The sequence below is a fragment of the Gopherus flavomarginatus genome, chromosome 13 (genome assembly GCF_025201925.1).
Source record: "Gopherus flavomarginatus isolate rGopFla2 chromosome 13, rGopFla2.mat.asm, whole genome shotgun sequence".
Lineage (NCBI taxonomy): Eukaryota > Metazoa > Chordata > Testudines > Testudinidae > Gopherus > Gopherus flavomarginatus.
Genome location: NC_066629.1, coordinates 21990385 through 22005670, shown reverse-complemented (window position 1 = coordinate 22005670; position 15286 = coordinate 21990385). Strand labels below are relative to the sequence as shown.

Here is a 15286-nt window from a genome sequence, read left to right as displayed (position 1 = left end):
GGACAAAAGGAGGGGGGACAAAGGCTGCTTTTATTCCAATCAGGACATTATCAGAGGGGGATGAGTGCACCTTGTACTCGGTGCGTTTTGGAAGGGCAGGGCCTGCTTGCCTCTTCCTCCAGACCCCTGTCCCCACCCCTGCAAAGCGAAACACTGCCCATGGGGACAAGTCCTGCTCTGGGGGGTTTCCTCCTGGAACCTGCCTGTGTCACTTCCCCCCCGCATCTCCCTGCCTCCTCCTGTCGTGTGGAGATTGTGGGTCTATCTGGCAGGAGAGGGACGTGGAGACAGGTGTTCTCCAAGGCGTTTTTCTACACAGGAGAGGTGCACAGGTTTAACTTAAACCAGTTTTTAGCCTAAATGGGTTCAGCTCCACCAAAACAGGCCACTCTCAGACCTGGGAAAAGCCCAGGGGGGTGTTGCACCAGTTACATCAATCGATTGGAATTCACACCTGTAGCACCTCTTCCATGTAGACCAGCCAGACCCCAGGTTTGTCCTTTAGGTCACTTGTTAATTGACATCCGAAGCCCTGCCCAGCTTCCTCAAGAATCCTATGGATGCCCCCAGAAATGTTTCTTAAATCTAACCTTGAAGAGGGGGAGATTGCAACCAGGGATGCGGTGATGTAAGCGCAGCATGGGCCCCGCCTCCCCCCTGTAGTAGTGGCTGCAGTATCGAATGTACCTACCTCTCTCTGATGTCTCACTCCCCTTGCTCAGATGTATGCTGCCTCTTCTGTTACTTCACTCACTGTCTTCTTTCTCTTCTTCTCCCATAGCCTATCCGTACCCACTATCTGCTCACCCCTCTGCCCTGCCGTTCTACCCTGGGGAACTCCTTCAGCCTGGATAATGTGGGAGGGAAGCATCTGTCTCTCCTTCAGTTTGCCACCCTCCGGCCTTGCTCCTGAGCGCATCTCCCTGCATTGGGTTGACTGGACATGTAAAGGAAGAAGCTTTAAAGGCACTCCAAGAGACAGACCATAAATGGGGAGTGGCAGGTGCCAGTCTGCCAACACTCCAGTCAATAAGATTATTCATCAGCAAGGCAGCCACGTTCCCGACAGCAGGAGAGAGGAGCGAGGAGGTATTTCTTTCCTGACTGTAGTGCCCTTTTTGAGAGCTAGCTACTCTGTGCACCAACCACTAATCTTGCTGCCTCTGGAAACAGTGGCCCAGGTTGTCTTTTGCACAGAGAGATATGCTTGGCACAGACAGGAGTTGAAAGGGGGCTGTCAGGCAGCAACTTATGCCTCCCTGCTCTTTCTGGAACGTTTGCTCCAGCCCCACCCCTCATCTTAAATTATAGCAGCTTAGACGCTGCTCTAACTTACACCAACTGGGTATGATCTCTAGGGGATCATATGCCAGCTGTAAATTGTAAAGCACAGGCAAACGCCATCCAGCATGTCACCCTGATGTGTGGGGGACAGTTGGTGTAGGAGCTAATGATACCACTTGCTGCCAGCTGATTTCTCCCCTACACTGAGGATGCTCCCTGTTGGCCATTTAGGGCCAGGTTCTGCCACTTAGCAATACCTGGGTGGTGCACAGCAGCCAGCACAGAAGGAGAAAATCTGGGCTATTAATTGAAGTAACTGGAGGTAAGGTGATTTACAATTGAGGATCTGTTCCTTTATGTTTAGCAACAGAATAGTAAATTGTTTTGCTCTGTGATTGTACAGCACCTAGTACAAGGGGCTCCTGATCCAGGACCAGGGCCCTAGGCATTGCCACAGTACACCTAATAAACAACAATAAAATAATGTAACATTCCTGATTGACATTATCACTGATGCAGCTGTACTGTATGACATCCATTTCCAACCATTTATTAGTACTGTTACTTATTTGGACACTGCTGTCATCCACGGACATCAAGATCTGGGCTCCATTGTGCCAGGCACTGTACAAAGGTGTAATAATGGGTCGTGTCTTCCCCAGTGAGCTTACCATGTATATTCAAGGGATGGTTGGCTCAAATTTGGCCCTATATGTAGATTATTATTCATTTATTATTCATAAATTAATGAACTTTTACAAAAATGGAATATGTATAGAAATGTTCTCCTGCATTTTTGTTTGTTTAAATTAGCCATTCCCTTGTGTATATGCCATTCAAACATAGCCTCTTTGTTCGAATGCATGAGAACAGGAAAGTGAAAATGACTAGCAGCAGGGAGTGACCTGGGAGACTGTGTCAGTACTTTGCTGATTTAGAGCTATGCTCTAGGGGAGGCAATTTGGCTTAATGTATAGTGTAATGGGCTGCAATGCAGCAGATCTGGGTCTGTCCCAGCCCTGCCACTGGATTGCTGGCTGGGCAAATCCTGTCACCGCCTGGTGCCTCAGTATCCTATCTATAAAATAGGGATAATGATGCTGACGTCCTCCACGGTATAGTGCTTTGAGATCTACAGATGAACAGGCTGTGTGACAGCTAGGTGATGGTATTAGCTCAGCCACAAGTGGATGGTCTGGATGCAGGAATCACCGAGTAAAATCTGCTGCCTATTCAGATTAGATGATGGTCACTTCTGGCCTTAAACTCTATGAATTGTCCAAGCTGAGTGAGATGCAAAAACAAACCAATGTAAATACCCAGGAGCTTATTGGACTTTTACCATTCTTTTCATTTTGACGATCAAATTCATTTGTAACCATTAGTAGGAACATTTTATCTGTTCAATTACTTTTAACTTGATGCTTAATATAAGAGTCCATTTCAGTGCAGCTAAGAGGTTTTGCTCCTTTATAACATCTGACTCAAATGCCATTTATAGCTCTAATGATTGTTGCTGCGGGCTTTTCCTTCCCCACTGCTGAGTGAGCATTGAATATCATATGATAGTCGACATGATGGAGCTGATGGGAGCACCAATCATGTCAATAGACAGTCAATTAATTTGAGCAAGCCAATTTCCTAACAATTTGTTTTCAATATATAAATCATCCCATTGCAATAATTTTCTTCCTACTGCCCCGTGTGATCCTGTAATGACATTTTACTGTATAAATAATTGCAGCTAGTACACTTAATGTGTATCTGGCATTGTTCCTTCCTTGACATTGTTCCTCTTTCATTGTTCAACTGCACAGAATATAATTCTCCAAAGCAGCACATTGAAAATCTGTTCCCCCTGTGAATTCCCCAGACCCTCCTTATAAAGATTTAACTTGCCATTAGTGTGCAATCCAAATCCAAAATTTCCTAGTGACCAAATCTCCTTCCATTCTGTACAGCTCACTCAAAATGTAGGGTGAATTAATTTAGGTTTTGGGGCATGGGTTCTGTCTACAACCCTGGTCGTGTAATCAGTATGTTGCCAACAGGTTGCTTTCTTGGCAAATTGATGCCCCCTGTAGGTGGCTAGCGCATGGTCTCAGAAGATGTTGTAAGACCAATTGTTGTGTCATGAGGTAATTATAGCTTGTGTTTTCTTGACTCTTGATTTCTTTTCTCTCCATTGCCGCAAGAGCTGGTTGCCTCCTGTACTTCTCTATTTGTCACAAACGGGAAGTTTAAGAGACAGAGAAATTCTGCAAATGAAACATCTCTGCCCATTAGCCATATCGTAGACCTGACCCAGCTTGTTCATCGTGAAGGGAAAAGGAAGAGAAGACAAACTAACCCAAGGAGTTAGCAGTAATCAGTCTTATGTTTTAACAGGGAAATAGCAACAGAATGTCCCCCAGCAAGCCCACTGCCTCACATGAGATGCTAAAATGCAAAGGGATGCAACCCAGCCACTCCAAGAGAAGCCCAGTATCCTGTATTCTGTCAGTGGCCAGTGCCACTATATCCAATGGCTCACCCTTGTCCTATGCTTATTGACACCCCCAAAGAATTTTAGTAGATTGGTGAGGCGTGGTTTCCCTTTACAAAAGCCATGCTGATTCTTCCCCAGGGTATCTATGTGTTCTGGAAATTCTGTTCTTTAATGTAGTTTTAACTAATTTGCCTGGTACTGGAGTTACCCTTACCATCCTGTAATTTTCAGAATTGCCTCTGGAACCCTTTTTTAAAAAATTGATGTCGCATTAGCTATCCACAAATCATCTGGTACAAAGATTAATTAAAGCAATAGGTTACCTACCACAGTTGGTAATTCTGCAATTTCATATTTGAGTTCCTTCAGAACTCTTGGGTGAATACCATCTGGTCCTGATGACTTATTTCTGTTTAATGTATCAATTTGTTCCAAAACTTCCTCTACTGACACCTCAGTCTGGGACAGTTCCTCAGATTTGTTACCAAAAACTAATGTCTCAGGTGTGGGAATCTCCCTCACATCCTCAGCCATAAAGACCTATGCAAAGAATTCATTTAGCTTCTCCACAATGACCTTGTCTTCCTTGACTGCTCCTTCAGCACCTCAGTTGTCCAGTGGCCTCACCGACTGTTTGGCAGGCTTCCTGCTTCTGATATACTTAACAAAATTGCTGTTTTGAGGGATGCCTTTTTGTCTCTGCTTCCTTTACTCTGTTGTTTAGCCGTAGTGGCATTTTTTTGTCCTCTTAGTTTTTTTTAAGAAAATTACTATTTGGGGTGTACGTATAGTCTGTATTATCATATTATTTTTAAGTTTCCATACGGCTTTCAGGCATTTCACTCTTGTTACTGTTCCCTTTTTTTGAACTACACAAAAGTGAGGAGGCTAATACCATGTAAATTAAAAATAAGTCAAATGCTACTGTGGTTGGTTTCTTCTGTATTTCCCCCCTACAAAGATGTTAAATTTAGTTACATCATGGTGCTTATTACCAAGCAGTTCAGCTATATTCACCTCTTGGATCAGATACTGTGCGTCACTTAGGATTAAATCAAGAATTACCTCTCCTCTTACAGGTTCCAGGGAAAGCTGTTCCAAGAAGCAGCCATTATTGATGTCTGGAAATATTATCTCTTTATCACGTCCTGAGGTGCCATGCTTATAATTGGGTTTTCTGTTTTCGTAGCCTCTCTCATTTCCTTCAGTATTTCACAGTCACTGTCACCACTGTATATTCCTACTGCTACACTCTTATTATTCAAGCATGAAATTTCTGTCCCTAGAGATTCTGTGGTACTGTTTGATTCATTTAAGATTTTTACTATATTTGACTCTGTGCTTTCTTTCACATACAGTGCCACTCCCCTACCAGCATAATCTCCTGTGTCTTTCCTACATATTTTTGCACTGGTTGTGATGGTGACACCAGGGATCCAAACGGGGCTTGTGCTGGTTACAGCGGGGATTCAAACAGGGGTTGCGTTGGTTGTGAACTGACCACGCTGTTTGTTTGCCTTTTCGGTTGTAAACAAAACACTCCTAGCAAAAAATCCGTCCGGAACCCTGCTGCGGCTCTCCCCTCCCATCCCTAGAGAAACCTCCCCAGGCAAACTCGCACCAGAGCTGGTGCCAGCACTATGCAAAGCAGCCACATACCTGTTGGCTGCCAGGTGAACCAGGGAGAGGAGTTGACTGTTTGCCTGAAGTGTTACTGATAGCCAACCATGATTATTCCTTCCAACCTGAGCACCCTCAAAGTGGGAGTTGGGGGAAGTACTCTGAGGTTGGGAGGAGATGTTCTCAAAGCATGATAGCCCCTCGTTTCAGTACTGGGCGCTTTCCCAGCCTGGCACACACCCTCGTTATTAAATAGGGCCGGTCTCACTCTGCCAGTTCAGACCTTGCTTAGAAACGGAGGTTTCCAGCTTTAGAGCAGAACTCCAGGCTTGGGAGGTTTAGGTTCCTTCAGAATCTGGCAAAGGACCAAGAGTAGGGCAATCAGATATCCTGATATTTGGGGCTTTTTCTTATATAAGCTCCTATTACCCCCCTACTCCCACCCCTGTCCTGATTTTTCACATTTGCTGTCTGGTCACCCTAACCAAGACCCAGGCTCTGAGCTGATCTAAGCCAGGGGAGCACCACTGAAGCTGATGGAGTGGTGGGTGTTTGACAGCAGTTGAGGATCTGATTTGTTCATGTGCTTTTCTTTCTGGTTGCCTGATGCTGGGCAAGACTAGATTTCAAACAAGGATCTTTATTGCTCGTGTAGTGTGTTCCTCTCGTAAGATTAAAGAGGATACTACAATCGTGCAAGCCTGTATAGATCAAAACTAGATGGAAACATGGAGTTATATGATTAGTTCTTGGGAAATCATTGCCTTAAATAAATGGAGGAAAGACTTTTTTTTTTTGCCTAACCTCAAACTTATTTTCAAAGGAGCCAAAAGGAGTTAGGCACCTAATGCCCATTGGCATTCTCATTGGGTGCCTAATCCCCTTAGGCTCCTTTTAAAAATCCCAGCCCAGATGTTTTGTAAAACCTAACCACACACCTCCCAGCTAGTGTCTTTTATAATGAGATAACTAAGTCTAAGAGCCTGTAAAGACCTTGAAGGAGCAGAACAGAAAGGGACAGGTAGTGGTCAGGCAGACACAGCTGCCTGTGTTTGGAGGAGAAGAGCAGAAGGAGGAAGGTGGGAAGCTGAGCATGGTGGCACCTATGGATTAGACATGAGCCTTCATTGGAAAAATTTGGATCCAGGATCTGAAGTCTCTCTAAAGTTTGGGATTCTACTCTGGGAGGTTTGACTCAAGCCACTGTAGAGAGTGGCTGAAAATTCACGTCCAGGTTTGGAGTCCAAATTCCAATGAACTCAGGGATGAAGGGGGAGGAGGTAAAATGCTGATCATCCAAGGGAAATTAGAGAAGGCCTGTGCTGTATCTCCAGGTTGGATCCTGTCTGATTCCCCTTGCTTTTGCATAGCTGCCTTTGAATGAAGGAGTCGCCTTTTTTAGCACAATCACACAACACTTCCCATTCCCTCAGATCTCCTGTAATCAGAGCCACAAATTCCCTCAAGAATCACAGGTCAACAGCCTCATCACCTGTTTGCCAGCCTCTCCCACAGCTTCTCTGCGCTTGCTTCCTAGTTGTTGGATAGCCAGGGATTAGGGAACACTCTCCCTTGGTAACCTCTGAGGATGCTGCTTGCTCTGTTGAGCTTCCCCGTGACAGCACAGTAGGGGCATCACCCAGGGAGAGCTGGTTCTATTTTTTTTAGTAAAGATTTGGTACCTTTAGAAACCATTGAGTTGCGCACCAGCCATCTTTGTAACCGCCTGATCTTATTTTCATTGCCTCCATTCTGCCGCCCCATCTCCCTGCCTTTGTTTGTCACGCTCACTTGGTGCATCTTGTCCTGCACTGAACTGTGTGCTCGTCGGGGAAAGGAGCGGATCTTCATGTATGTTTGTACAGGGCAGAGCACAATGAGGCCCGGTGGGGGATCTAGGCGCTATAGCAACACCAAGATTCATTTTTGTTCTTCTTGTTGTAGGGAATGAACGAAATGGGCTGGACTTTAACAGACAGGTAAGATCTACCAAACATTCCTCTCCTTTTGCAAGGCAGGTCATTGCATTTGCTGATCTTGTTGAGTCCCCAGGAACTGTCCCTCGTGGGTCAGGATGACCGATGCTGCTTCTCTAGCCATTCTAGTCCATAGTCCATTTGTTGATTTAAGATTTTGTTTAAATCCACATGAACTTCTTTTTTTTTTTAAATCACACTATGAAAGGGATTTTTGTTCCATTGGGGGAGAATCCAGCCTCAGCTCCAGGGTGCCACAGACATTCTATTGTGTCTGACATTGTCACCCTCCCCCCAGAGCATACGTGTCTGGGTGCACGGGGCTGATGCACCTAAGTGTGAGGGACAGGCATGGTGAGGGTGGTTTGAGTTCTGGCGATTCCTGGGTCAACATTATTATTTTCCTGGGATGGGGAGCTGAAAAGCCACTGATTCTCCTGCAGATATCCCTTTACAAGATAATGGGACAGGAACATCAGACAAACATGGACTGCCCTTACATTTTAAAAGATCTATTTCCAGATAGAAGTGAATTATTCTGTATATGAGTGGGTCTCACAAACTGTCTCCTTTGCAGACTCTCCTGGACTCTTCCCTGCCACTGTGTAGTAATCAATATTAGGTTTCTGGTTATGGTATCTGCAAGGGCTGTCAAGCTATTAAAAAAATTAATCACGATTAATCACACGGTTAGTAATAAAATACCATTCATTTAAATATTTTTGGGTGTTTTCTGCCTTTTCAAATGTATAGATTTTAGTTACAACACAGAATACAAAGTGTACAGTGCTCACTTTATATTTATTTTTTTACTAATATTTGCACTGTAAAAAAACAAAAGAAATAGTATTTTTCAATTCACCTAATACAAGCACGGTAGTTCATGAAAATTGAACTTACAAATGTAGAATTATGTACACACAAAAAACTGCATTCAAAACTAAAAATGTCAAACTTTAGAGCCTACAAGTCCACTTAGTCCTACTTCAGCCAATCATTTAGACAAATAAGTTTGGTTACAATTTGCAGGAGATAATTCTGCCCACTTCTTGTTTCAAATATCACCTGAAAGTGAGAACAGGTGTTCTTCACATGGCGCTGTTGTAGCTGGCATCACAAGATATTTCCGTGTCAGATGCACTGAAGAATCATATGTCCCTTTATGCTCCAACCACCATTCCAGAGGACATGCGTCCAAGCTGATGACGGCTTCTGCTGGATAACGATCCAAGGAGAGCGGACTGACATGTTCATTTTCATCATCGGAGTCAGATGTCGTCAGCGGAAGGTTGATTTTCTTTTTTGGTGGTTCGGATTCTATAGTTTCCACATCAGAGTGTTACTTTTTAAGACTTCTGAAAGCACGCGCCACACCTCGTCCCTCTCAGATTTTGGAAGGCACTTCAAATTCTTAAACCTTGGGTTGAGTTCCATAGCTATCCTGAGAAATCTCACATTGGTCCTTTCTTTCCATTTTGTCAAATCTGCAGTGCAAGTGCTCTTAAAACAAACAATATGTGCTGGGTCATCATCCGAGACTGCTATAACATGAAATATGTGGCAGAATGCAGGTAAAACAGAGCAGGGGACATAGAATTCTCCCCCAAGCAGCTCAGTCACTAATTTAATTAACGCCATGTGTGGCTGATAAAATAGGCAAGGGGAGATGATGCCTCTCCTAGTGCAGCCGTCTTTGCTGCCTGACACCAGGGCTGTGGTGACCCCCCTCCCACCTCTTCCCTTCCCTGCTCTGACCCTTCCCTGAGGCTCCCAGGGAGTGCTGCTGCTACCTGATCAATCTTCTTCCTTCCTCCTCCTCCACCCTACCCCACTCCCCTTTTGGAGGTCCTCGCAGCTGCAGGCTGCGTCTCTCCTCCTCACTCCCACTCCCCGTGGGGCATGGTGGGGGTGGGGTGTGTGTGTGTGTGTGTGAGAGAGAGAGAGAGAGAGAGAGAGAGGATGCAAGTGGCAGGCAGGGGAGTGAGGAGGCGTAGGGATGGGATCCCTGAATAACTTTTACACGGGTGAAAAAGCCTTCCAGAGACCTTGTAGCAGATCACTAAAACTATTAAAGGGCCATTAAAGTGGTAATGAAGCCATTTAACAGGCATTTGCCAACAGCTGGGAAGCCTTTCCCTTCGGCCACATTCAGCTGGCTTTTATATTTTCGGAAAATGTGTTGTTTGGGGTTAAAAACCATTCCCAAATTCTTGAGCTAGGCGTTTTATTCAAACCCAGTTTAAATAAAGGAGTCTGGCAGGGAATTCTGTGTAAGAAAGGTGATTAAACTACTGCCCTAATGCAGGCTGTCAGTGACAAAGACTTTTTCAAAAGGAGAGATTAGGCTTCAGTTTGGCGCAGGTAGTGTGAAAAGCCATGTCTCTCTATATACAGGATGCACCAATCAAACTCCCTGCCATGCAGAGGAGAATCCATCTGGCAATCGATCTGTAGCTGTTGCCTGTTCAGTTCCCTTAGGGAATGTTGTTAGTGCTTTAAGGTGAAAAGGGGGCAGGGTCTCACGGCGGGGAGGGAGATCAGCAGGTGGGTGAGCAGCAGGCAGGTGGGGGAGGAGGTCAGTGGAGAGGGGACTTTACTGGGGGGTGAAGAGGTGAGCAGCAAGTCAGCAATGGGAGGGGGAAGGGGCAGGGCCTGGGGCGGAGAAGGGATGGAGCATGGGCGGGGCCATGGACAGAAGAGGCAGGACAAGGTGCTTGCCTCCCCCAGGCCTTCACCCACCGTCCATGATTAATACACTACTTTTTTAATGAATATCATCAGCATGGAAGCATGTCCTCTGGAATGGTGGCTGAAGCATGAAGGGGCATACGAATGTTTAGCATGTGTGGCACGTAAATACCTTGCACTGCCAACTACAAAAGTGCCATGCAAATGCCTGTTCTCACTTTCAGGTGACATTGTAAACAAGAAGCGGACAGCAGTATCTCCCATAAATGTAAACAAAGTTGTTTGTCTTAGCGATTGGCTGAACAAGAAGTAGGACTGAGTGGACTTTAGAGTCTAAAATTTTACATGGTTTTGTTTTTGAGTGCAGTCATGTAACAAAAACATCTACATTTGTAAGCTACGCTTTCATGATAAAGAGATTGCATTACAGTACTTGTATGAGGTGAATTGAAAAATACTATTCTGTTTATCATTTTTACAGTGCAAATACTTACAATAAAAAATAATATAAAGTGAGCACTGTACACTTTGAATTCTGTGTTGTAATAGAAATCAATATATTTGAAAATGTAGAAAAACATCAAAAATATTAAATAAATTTCAATTGGCATTCTATTGTTTAACAGTGTGATTAATCACGATTACTTTTTTTGAGTTAATCACGTGAGTTAACTGTGATTAATCGACAGCCCTAGCATCTGCTGCCATGGCATCTCTGGTTGTCTGGAGATTTTTGAAGACGATGTTGAGAAATCCCCTGGAATTTTGAGTCCCAGGTCAAAACCCTCAGGTGAGGCAGGTAGAGTCAGCAGTTCTTAAACCGTAGATCCCAGCTCCTAAAATGCTATAGGGCCTTCTCCAAAGCTCATTGAAGTCAATGGGAAAGACTACTCCACTGACTTCTGTGGACTCTGGATCAGATCCTCAGAGCCCAAAGGAGGAGGAAGCCTAGAGACAGATGTGGGAGGTGGCAGATTTGTGGGTTAGCTCTTGCCTCTAGCCATAGAGTTGGGGAGGGGAAAGCCATAAGAGGCTGTGGCTATCTCAGGGCTGTCATTAGGGATCTGAGCAGATGTTGCATATGTAAAAATTCATCACCTTGGTGATGGACAGGCTGTTCTGGTCCTTCCTCTTTCCCACTTCACTCTCTGCCCCTCAGGGTTTGCCCTGGTGGTTTCCATCTGAGAAGGTGTGAGAGGGCCATTTATCTGTTTGTTTGCTTTGGCTCATCTGGGCTTGGGTGGATCAATCCCTCCCCACCAAAGGTGTCTTAACATGCTCAGTTGTCTTCCATTCCACAAAAAGCCTTGTGACTCCAGAACTGACAGCAGGGAAATTCCGTGAGCCAAAGGGATCATCTGAGTGGCTCAGAACTAGTCGTAAGGGAAAATTCCATCGAGATAGAAATAAGCAGCGAAAGTACATTGTGCCAGATCTAAAGCCACTTGAAGTCAATGGAAAGACTGTCATTGATTTCATCAGACTTTGGATCAGACCCAGAGCCTGCTCTGGACCTCACAGGATTGGGCCCTACTGCGTTGAATGATTTACATCAGAAGTGCAGACACAGCAATGGGCTATTTCCCCATAGACTTCCCAGTGCTGGCCAAGCCATCTAGACAGGATTTCTTTGTAATGACTTGCGATTGGGGGAATTAAACATCAAGTCATCACATTCCATATATACTCCTTCCAATATGATGGACATTTATCAGAATGTCAGACAGCTATGCATGATCAATGCTTCCATTAATCTCTCTGTCCCGTTTTATTGTGGAATAGTTGGTTGTCTTCTTCATCTCTCAGAGAAGCACAAACACTTGCCAGAATAATATATGGTGGGAAACAAGCCCACAACAGCAAAGTGTCTGACATAGGTTTGGTCCTTCCCCAACAGAAGTCAGTTGCAAACAGGGGTGCTGGAACAATTTGGATAGTAGGGGTGCTGAGAGCTGTTGAACCAAACTGTAAACCCTGGATATGATGGAAACCACTTCAAGCCAGGGGATGTGGTAGTACCCCTAATTCCAGCACCTACGATAGGTGTTGACATTAGTCACATCTGCTAACATGGTAGAGTCCAATGTGGTAACAACCAGCTCTCTATATATGTGCAGAATTTTTAAGTCCTTTATCTCACATGTGCTTTTAGAACCTGAATTCAATCCCAGTGACAGCCCAGCCAACAGCATTTTACATGCTGATTTGTGATAGCCACAGTTGTTATATACAGTTGAAATATCTGTCTGGTGCAGGCGAACCCAATGAGAGCAAGGGCAACTGTTGCTTCATCTGTAACTTCTGTGAGTCTCTCTGTTCAGGCTCCATCCATAATTTACTCCAGTTTGGAAATGGAGGGCCAAGGTTATGTGACATGTTTGTCCAGTCCCACCTAGATGTTAGGTGTGGGGGAGGGATAGCTCAGTGGTTTGAACATTGGCCTGCTAAAGCCAGAGTTGTGAGTTCAGTCCTTGAGGGGGCCATTTAGGGAATTGGGGTAAAAATCTGTCTGGGAATTGGTCTTGCTTTGAGAAGGGGGTTGGACTAGATGACCTCCTGAGGTCCCTTCCAACCCTGATATTCTATGGCTCAATGGCTGCTGAAGTCAGTGGGAGTCTTTCCATTGACTTCAATGGGCATTTGATCAGCCTCTAAAATGATGTCTCTGTTGCCAGTATCCATGAAAAATCAGATGGTGGTTTTTTAGGGGGAGGGGGATAGTTGGTTTTGATTTTGTTTTTACTTAAGCTCTTAGTCCATTGTTCAGGATTTCAAATTGGAGCTGAAGAAATCTGGATCTAAACACATCTTGGGACTGACTTTAGCAGCTGTTGTGCTCCAGTCTTTCTCTGGAGATGACAAATCTCACATCATCTAAAACTTCTGATCTCCTCTCTTGGGCAGCCTTAATTCTGGCCTCTCCTGACTTTTGAGCCCTTGACTTCCCAACCTGAATCACATCTTTTCAACATAGTTTTTCATGTGTGTTTATATATGGTGTGAGGAGAGAAAGAGAGACAGGCAGCCTCTGCTTTGCCTGTCTGGCTTGGCATTTTAGTTGAAGAGTCTAATGCTGGTTGCTTCCTGTTTACATCCAGGGAAACACGCAACAATAAACTTTCTCCCCGGGGTGTGGGATGTCTCCAAAACTGTGTCAGTGAGGGAACTGGGTGATTCAGCAAACAAGGCTTCTTTCTCAAATTAACAGGGTTTGGACTCAATTTGCTTGGCACAAAGCCAAACAGATATGCCTGCAAAGGGTCTGAGCCAAACCCCATGAACCCTTGGGAGAGTTTTTCCATGCGTATGTTGTGGTGGGATTCCCCAGATAGTGCTGTTACGCATAGTCTCGCAAGCTCTTAGTGTGGGCAATATTCAATCTTTAAATAAATGCTGTATTGTTAATTTTGTGATAGAGACTTTGCGGGGGAGCTGTTGCAAACAGCAAGAGAATTTTCTCTTTGACTTAATCTTTCTGACCTATAGTCAATTCTTGGGAAAAAATTGCTTTATGGGGTGTGGCAAGGGGGTGTGGGCTGAGACTGGGGATTGCCTGCATGCCACTTTGACCCACCTCTGTTCAAGGACTGGTATGTATCGTGTAAATGTAGTATATAGTGTTAGGCTATATAAATATGTAATACACGTGGTAGATATTATGTTACACCAGGAATGTACCAGACTCCATGTCACTGATTTCTCATTCACTGGGAAGCTGACCTGCAGGCCCCCAATATCTGCTTGGCAGAGGGGTGACACACAGGTCCTTGAACAGAGAGGAGACTGAGTTTCCCCCTTCTCCCAGCAGAGGGAGCCGAGGGATCTTTCAAGGCAAGTTTAGGGTCTATTGATGGGGTGGCAGGAGACTGAATGGAGCTAGGATTGGAAAGTCTATTGATACAGCAGTGTGGAGACGGTATAGAAGTATCAGGGAGTGTGATGTTGGTTTCCTCTCATCTGAGTAGGCAATTCCTGCAGATAAGATGTCACATGTTTAGCACTAATGATGGGTTTGACTCTGTACAAATATAAAGACTATCGCTGCCCAAGGAGATTGCAGTGTAGATGACAGACATGCAGCGGGCACCAGAATGCACTGAAAATCCAGGGCTGGGAATAACTGAGAGCTGTGCTGTTGGTTTATGTTCTCCCCTGTAGCACTGATGATACACTCCTGATTTGAGGAAGGATGAGCCCGGAGAGAGGGGATAGCTTGGAGCAGTAGCATTGGGAGGGTAGCAGCCACTGACAGCTAAAGAGATGTGACCAAAGGGTAATAATATCTAACAATAATAATTAGCTCACACCTAGCACTTTTCATTAGTAGATATCAAAGCATTTTACAAAAGGAGGTCAGTGTCACCCTATTTTACAGATGGGGAAACTGAGGCACAGGAAGGGAAGAGACTTGCCCAAAGTCACCAAGCAGGCCAGTGGTAGGGCTGAGAATAGATCTCAAGTCTCCTAAATCCCAGTCCCGTCCTCTTGTCCACTAGGCTAGGCTGACTGAGGCCATTATGATGATGGGTTGCATTTTCCAAAACACTCAGGATTGGCCTAACTGAGTTCCCAATGGAAGATAATGGTAAAACATCCCATGACATCTGCTGGAGCAGAGAGAGGCTAGCACAGAGGGCTTTTGAAAAGCCCTCCTATCGTTTCTAAAGCAAAGGCTCCTCTAGTGTGAAATTGACCCTTGTGCAGAGGGCCTGTGTGCTACTTAAATCCTACTTAACCCCTCAAACCAGGGCAAACTCTCTGCACAGGGGTGAATTTCACCAGCATCAAAGTTCCAGTCTTTCAGATGGCAGCTTGATCTGGGAGAGATGCTTCATATTTGGTGGGGGAGAGTTGCTGGAATGGACATTTCACACACCAGCCCTGTCAGGGGAACTTAGATTTTAGAGATTTTAGTGAGTCTCCCATCAGGTGCCATTGAGGGAAACGGGTGGGTCTGACACTGATTTTTCTAACGGGAAGGATTTCGGAGCTGATGTTCTGCAACATGTGATGTTCCTTGTTATTGACATTAGATACTCAAGGTGGGTGAGATCATGTCTTTTATTGGGCCAGCTTCTGTTGGTAAAAGACAAAAAACTTCATTAATAAAAGTTGGTCCAATAAAAGATCTGACCTCACCCACCTTATCTGTCTAATATCCTGAGGAACACTGCGAATAACATTGACATGGCAGGCTGGACTAATTCCACCTGAGACCTAAAATTCCTGG

General features: G+C 44.9%; 1 protein-coding gene across 1 annotated transcript in view; it reads left to right on the top strand.

The window, feature by feature from the left end:
* POU2F3 (POU class 2 homeobox 3) overlaps positions 1–15286 on the top strand; it is a 62691-nt gene that overhangs the window by 17631 nt on the left and 29774 nt on the right. The window contains exon 4 of the mRNA XM_050921959.1: positions 7337–7371. Coding sequence (XP_050777916.1) covers positions 7337–7371 — 35 coding nt within the window. The remainder of the gene's footprint in view (positions 1–7336; positions 7372–15286) is intronic.